General features: G+C 43.5%; 1 protein-coding gene across 1 annotated transcript in view; it reads right to left on the bottom strand.

Moving 5' to 3' along the window:
- The window catches only part of LOC144631662 (uncharacterized), a 55,503-nt gene continuing 47,926 nt past the window's right edge, over positions 1-7,577 (bottom strand). The window contains exons 3-5 of the mRNA XM_078490146.1: positions 6,563-6,997; positions 5,635-5,997; positions 1-5,197 (exon numbers count right to left, since the gene is read on the bottom strand). Of these exons, the coding sequence (XP_078346272.1) occupies positions 48-5,197; positions 5,635-5,997; positions 6,563-6,997 (5,948 nt within the window). The 3' untranslated portion in view covers positions 1-47. The remainder of the gene's footprint in view (positions 5,198-5,634; positions 5,998-6,562; positions 6,998-7,577) is intronic.

The raw sequence follows: 7,577 nt of genomic DNA, 5'->3' as shown, positions 1-7,577 counted from the left end.
AAATACTCTCTTTCTGCGGGTAAGAAATCAGTTCACAATGCAACCTTTCACGGGCAGCTCCGTTGATGATTGTATACTCCTTCTGCAGTTTTAAAGGCCTTCATGCACAGCCAACAAATGTGCGATTTACACTGCAAGCATTCCATGTGATTGCAGCCAGCAATCTTTTCAATTGGTTCAATGCAGAGGGGACAGTTTATCCTATTGCTTGAATCCTTCCTCATCCACTCTTCGAGACGTCCCTCTACTTGCTTCACTGATTTAAACAATTTTTTTTTGTTTTTTGTTTTTGTTTTTTGCCCTGATTTAAACATGGCACAAGTGAGCCCGTCATGCCACTGCACGTGGCAAGACGTGCAGGTTTCTGCTTGGCATGCGCCACAAATAAGGCGTCTTCCTTCCGTTGAGACGCGGTACACCATGTCACAGTCGGCTGTCGGGCAAAACTTAACAATTTCAGGATTTATTTTGGCGTACTCATCTAAGGCACTTGCGGCAAGCTTCTTTCTCTCGTTTTCGCTCAACAAATTCTGTAAATCTCTCCACACAAGCAGCTCTTCACAGTTCCCTGTGGCACACTTCAGTGGAAACTCTGCAGATTTCAGTTGCTGGATAACGCAACTCTTGTCGTAAGCATGGCCACAGCAAGCGAGTCTGTACAAGTCAGCTGCATCGTCCAGATCACATAGGCAGATACCACATGTCATCTTGGTTTCGGATGGCAAAAGGGGCGATTCTTGGGGGAGATGATCGCAACATTCCTCCACGTAGCGGTTGACTGTTTCCCGAGCCTCGTCTGAACTTTGGATCTTGAGTACGTGGTTACGGAATTCGACATGGATGTTTTGGACACCAGGAATCTCTTGTAATCCCTTCAGGTCGACGCCGAATTTCGTAAAAAGAGCTTTCAGCAGCCCGCGTGGCTTGTCAGTTGCCCGAAGCTGAATCTGCCATAAGTGACTGTCACTTGCCATGCAGTCATCGAGAAACTTGTTGATAGCACGTTTGGCTGATTCTCGGCTGGCGGCTTCGCTTCCATGTATTCGAACAACTTGGTTCTTCCGATCTTGAGTGATTACAGTTCCGGTATCTTTCTCAATGGTTTGAAGGACGTCTTTCACTGGATTAGTTAATAAAATTTCCAAGGTTTTAGGCGCTTTGCAGTCAATCCGGTCTCCGTTGAGAATTTTGTTGACAGCTGTTGTTGCACGAATAAAGTCTTCCGTACAGTCACTTTGAATTACGATGGCGACCCGGTTGTCTTTGTGTTGATTGTTTCCCTTCATAACTAGCTTTGTGCCATAAGCCAGATCTAGTTCCTTCACAACAGCTTGCAGATTATCTTCGACGATAGTGTAGATATTGCTGGGACATAGCAGGGTAGTTGAAAGGCAGGGTTGCAGAGTTACGACCCCAATACCAGAGATGCGCTTTCCATTAAGAACTCTCACGGCTGCTTGACCCTCCTCGAAGTCCTGGAACGACAGATAGGCGAGTCCCATAAAATCTTTAGGTGAGGGTTTCCTCAAATAAACGGAACATTGTCCTTCTTTAGCAAAGATGCCTCTCTTGAAAAGAAGGGCCTCTTGAAAGGAATTTTTCTGCGAGGAAAGGGTCTCATCAGTAGTATCAAATTCTGGTTCTCGGTGGATAAATACCTTCTTTACTTTCACAGTGGAGAGCCTTTCTTCCAAAGCAGACTTTACATCCTCAGCTGATGTTTCAGGATGGAGTCCTCTCATGAAAAGCCGTCCATCGCGGTGCTTGTCCGCTTGAAATGTAACCAGAGTTGACTTAATCATAAGCGAGGAAAGGCTGCGAAGTGTGTGAGAAAAATCGCTAGCACTAAAGAACTCAATGGAACCTGTACCTTTGCCAGGACGTCGAAGCCACTTGGCTTTCACTTTAAACTGACGAACTTGTGCGTGCGTACTATCAGACATTGAGTGGCATGGCAGCACTTTTACATCAGTGTCCAGGGAGGCATCAGAAGAGCCGTTCACTGCCATGGCCGCGTTGTCGGAATATTTGAAGGTGGCAAATACTCGGATCTTGCCATTCTGTTCCACAAACTGGTGTTTCACGATGTCTCCAAACGATTTCAAGTAATCCAAAACAACCGAGGAGCAGCCATCTTTTATCTCACCAACTGTCACAGTCCTATACATATGAGGCATAAGCAGTTCCTGTACCTCACCGCCTTGTCCCCAAACAATTCTGCTGCTCTGGCAATCTTCTTTTAGATGCTCTTCTCTTTGCTCATCCCTCAGTAATTTCCTGTTTTCTTCTAGGTGGCGTTCCACAACATTAAGAGCTGTGACAGTCTCATTTGGTGGCACGAATATCTTCACTTGTCCCAATTGTTTGTTCTTCTCTAACACAACCAAACTATCATTGCAGCATTTTGACACCTTTTCTTCAAGCTGATCAAGCATTCGTCTTCGAAATCCTCCAAAAGCTAAAGCCATAAGGACTGGACTACAAGGCAAAGAAACTTCTGTCAGCACTGTCGACATCAGTTCTTCCAAGTCGTACGTGACAGCTCCTTCTGAAATCATTTCCTGAAGCCACTTCTCTTCGACAGGGGTCGAGTTGATGACAAAGTCACGATATGTCTTGAGCAATTGCTCAAACACGATAAATTGAGGTGTTGCTTCAAGGAACGTTAGTGCTGAAGAAGGATGCAACTGTACACAGTGATTGAACGATACCGCTCTGTACCCTGCTTTCTCGTGGCCAGTAAATACACACAGGTTGTTTACATAACACGAAACCAAAATCCTCTGTAGCTTGAGATCAGTGCTGTCATTTTGTTGAATAGCATCAGGTACTTTAATGTTCAGCTCATGCTTCAAAGCCAGCTTGAGCTCTTTGATGGTCTTGTCTGTCAAGCGAAGCGACTTAGCGTTCAAGTTGTTGTCAAAAGCCCACTTGTTCCGCTTTCCTTTGGGTTGCTTCAGGTACTGTCTGTACACTTCCAACAAAGTTAACAGGTCACCACCACTGTGACAAAAGCCAACTTTTCTTCTGTCAGCCATACGCAAGAATACGCTACTACTTACAGTTGCAATGGTTGCTAAAGCTGCTGCTTCCGCACCAACTCCTTGATCAATGCCCTCAAATAGCACCTTTGCCAAGTGCGGCTCCAAAGGAACTCGTGCAATTTTGTGGCCCAGCTCTGTGAGCTGCCCGTTGGCTGTGGCGCCAAGCGATTTCAAGGCCTCTTGGGCAAGTTTTATTGACTCCGGTGGTGGTGATTCCATAAATTCAAACTCGGTTATGTTTTCGATGCCCAGTTCCATTAATTTCAGCACTGCCTGGCCAAGATGGACTCTTGAAATCTCTGGTTTAGATCGATCTTTCATCACTGCATACTCTTCCTCGCTGTACAGTCGATAGCATTTTCCTGCTTGTGTCCGTCCCGCTCGTCCTTTACGCTGTTCAGCAGAACTCTTGTTGATGGTCGTAACTTCTAAAGAACTTTTATTGCGTTTAGGTTCAAACTTCATTTCCTTTACCATGCCAGTGTCCACCACGTACCTTATTCCTGGAATAGTAATGGACGTCTCTGCACAGTTAGTTGCAAATATTACCTTGCGTTTACCCACGTATTCTTTGAAAACTCTCCTTTGCTCTTCTTGATGTAGCTTTCCATGAAGAGGTAGACAAACCAGGCTTGGATCAGGCGCGACCTTTTCTAAATCTTCACACGCACATTCTGTTTCCAATGGGGAAGTAAGGAACACCAGAACATCTCCTGGACCTTCCTTGTGGTGAATTTCACGAACTGTGTTAACCGCCTCTTGAAGATAATTTTCGCCATTGCTTGTTGGACCATCTTTCCATATGACATCCACCGGAAACACTCTACCAGACACCTTCAAAACTGGACACTGGTCAAAATATGCCACAAAGAGAGCAGGATCAATGGTGGCTGAGGTAATGACCACTCGTAGTTCGGGGCGTTGTGCAAGGCTCTTCTTGATCATACCAAGAAGAAGGTCTGAATAAAGGCTGCGTTCGTGTGCCTCGTCGATAATGATGCAAGAATATTTGGAAAAACTGGGATCCCTCAGGCATTCATTGAGAAGGACATGATCTGTAACGTACATAATTGCAGTATTTTCACTTGTTTGAATGTTTCCTCCTACATGGCAACCGACAACTTGTCCAACAACTCCACCCATTTCATGAGCAACGTGGGCTGCTAAGCTAGTGGCAGCGACTTTTCTTGGCTGAGTGCAGACGATAAGGCCTTTCTCAGCTAAACCGGCTTCATAAAGATACTGGGTCAACTGCGTGCTTTTTCCTGATCCAGTTTCTCCGAGAACAACACAGACCTGGTTTTCCTTGACAGACTCGACAATGGTGGTCTTTCTAGCGTACAGTGGAAGAGCTGCCTCGAGCCTGTGGCATTCTCTAACAACAGCATTCCTCAGTTCACTGATTGTACTCTCAACACTTGAAAATGGCTGACATTTTTGGTCGATCAGACAGGAAATGATCTGAGTCTCAAAGCGTTGAAATTCATCTTTCTGTAACTCTAGTTCATCTTTTCTTTGCTTTAAAGCTTCTCGCTCTGAGCATATCCGTTCAAAATCATCCAAACATACGTGCTTTTGTACGCGCAGACGCTCTATAAGATCACTGACTTCGTTGATCTTTTTAGTATGGTGTTCTGTTGCTGCTGTTATCTTTTCTTGAAGTTCCTCTTGGCAGTTAGCCAGTAACGTCTCTGTGGTAATGGCCAACGCTTCCTGCGAAGTGCTTCCACACTCTTGATTATCTTTGCCCCCGTAGGTGGGTTTTCTAACGGGTGGAAAATGCCCTGACGAATGCTTGAGCGGCTGACCAGAAGTTGTTTCTTTCAGTGTCTTTTTCTTGCCAGTAACCTTTTTGCCTTGTTGGTGTGTCTCAGCCAATCGTTGAGGTGGTTGACTGTAAGGTTCGGAACTTACTTTCTCTTGCGTATCCTTTCTGTTTATACCAAACGTTCGACTACTGTCCTGGTAATGTTCGTGAGAATGTTCGCCACTGTCTCTATCACTGTGAGCTTCTGAAGGATCATGGTGCATCAATTCATCACTTGTGTGTGGAATTATAGCACCTTCATCATCTGGAAAGTTTTCTGGGTGCGAAGACGGAGTCTGCAATGTGCCGTTTAAATAGTCCACCTGTTGGTCATTCCCAGCAGCATCTGTAAATAAATTAAATAACGTCTAAAGAAACGTATTTTCATGTAGTACCAAGTAACCATTTGCTAACGTTCAAGATTTGAAAACGTTGTCTTTTTATGCCAACCGAGGTTGTCATTGACACTAAAACAAATTCATTTATTCATTGTTGCCTAGTACACAAAACGTACTGCTTGTGGGCCATGTTTATGGATCAAATATTGGAAATAAGCACACCTCAGGGGGGCTAACCAGTTAGCTATTTATAAAGAATGGCCGAGGTACTGAACTTGGGATAGGGACATCTGGATTGCATCTCAAGACTTACGCCCTCACCACTCGACCACACTGCCTTCTCACGATACTAAATTTAACTTTCTTCTTCCATAGACATCAGCAACACCCAATGGTATTCTTTTTACCAGGTTTAAATTTATCAAAACGCTACGAGTCATCTTACCTGGCTTGTTTGAGAGGTATTCCTTACATGCCAGATAATCTGTTTCTGATATAGTTGTCTTCAACGTAATAGACTCTATATCGAATCTTCTCTTGATATCATCCGTCACAAGCAGTTTCCCAGCCACACGATTTAGATGACCAGAACGGCAGTCTTGCCACAGATGTTCAAGACTCTCCAGAGTTAGGCACTTGACTGCTATTCTTAAACTATCATCACTTGGTGTTGCATCATGATTTAAATCGACAGGCTGAGTGTTGCAAGGTTGTCCCTCAGCAGGAATGGTAGCTGATTCTGCCTCCACCAAATTTTCAGATGCTAACTGCTGCATTCCATGCTGAACAGAATGTTCCCTTTGTGTGTCTGTTTACATTCAACATGCAAGAAACAAAAGAAAAAGTATGACATCAAAGATATTTCTAACTCTGTGATAAAATACATACAAACCAACTGAAAGGGTGATGCGACAGCCCAATGATCTAAGTTTGAGCCCCGTCTAAGATCAGTGCAGTGCATTCTTGGTCAAGACCTTTTGCTCTCCCAGTACCTCCTTCCAGCCAGCTGGGGCATATTGGTGCAACCAGGTAAAAATTGAATAGCATCCCATCCAGAGGGAGTAGCCTACTCCTAGTGACTTCACGTTACGGTACTGAGCTTGAGTAAAAAGGCCAGGTAGGAGTGACAGTAAGCATGCATAGTTTTGAATAGAAGTGAAGATGAAGGTTCAAGTCTGAAAATATTGTAATGCTAAGGTCTAGAGACTGAAGGAAGCCTAAGGAAACCTTAATTCTGCTGTTACCTTTTATAAACCAGTGCTGTCCCCATCAGTAAGTTAAACATTTAGTCTAACCCATTCCCCAAGGGTTTAGCAACCTGTATATTTGAACATCTTATAGAAAAAGCATTAGTGCGGTACATTTAATCACACCTGTAAGATTCATTAGAGATAGTTTGCATGTCAGGTATTCGTCTTTTGAAATTGTTGTTTTCAACTTGACAAACTCTACTTCAAATCTTCTTCGAATGTCATCTGTCACAAGACATTCCTCAACAACTACATTTAGGTGACCAGAGGAATAGTCTTCCCATAGATGTTCAAGGATTTCCAGAGTGCGACACTCAACTGTTATGATTAAACTACCCTCATGGGCTGTCGCTATAGGCAAGTCAAGAACGCCTTCTAGGTAGTTGCAAAGGCAATGAGGTATATCCTTGGCAGGGATTTTATCTGCTCTTGTCTCAAAGAATTTTTTGGTCATCTCAGACATCAGTTTTCGCTTTACTTCCTCCTCTCGAGTAGGATCTCTATTTTGCGCATCTTTAAAGGTAATGCTGTCTACATCAATTGCAATGGTTAAAGTTCCTTTAAAAAAATAAATACAACTAGTGTTAACTTCATACCAATAAATATTTAGCTACTTTTGGGTGGACTATAAACACCTTGAAAACTGTCTTCATCACTGGTTTAAGGTGGCAGTCTTTCATTAAAGCCTAGTGGCCTATCAGGCACAAGCTTATCCTGGATTCAGTAGCATGAAGTGACTTGGAGTATTTCTACTCCCCCTGGCCTGGATAGGATGTGAGTCCATCGTAGGGTTACCCCCTGAGCATTAGATTTGCCAGTACCCATTTATACACCTGGTTGGAGAGAAGCACTGTGAGAGTTAAGTGTCTTCCCCAAGAACACAACATGATGACCCTGGCCAGGGCTCAAACACAGACTGCTCAGTCCAAAGTCCAGCTCACAAGCCATTACGCCACTGGGCTTCCCACCATTTCATAATTTTTATAATTATTATAATGAAATAGTTAAAACTACTTCTTAAACCTAACTTTCCTCTGGGAGAATAGGGCCATAATAGTTAAAATTATTTCATTATAATAATTATCATCATTGTCATCATAATTATCAAAAATTACTATTACCATTATCATAGATAGTA

Source organism: Oculina patagonica, chromosome 12 (genome assembly GCF_052425735.1).
Source record: "Oculina patagonica isolate OP01 chromosome 12, crgOcupat, whole genome shotgun sequence".
Taxonomy (NCBI): domain Eukaryota; kingdom Metazoa; phylum Cnidaria; class Anthozoa; order Scleractinia; family Oculinidae; genus Oculina; species Oculina patagonica.
Note: the sequence above shows the minus strand (reverse complement) of the source record. Positions and strands in the feature narration are given on the sequence as shown.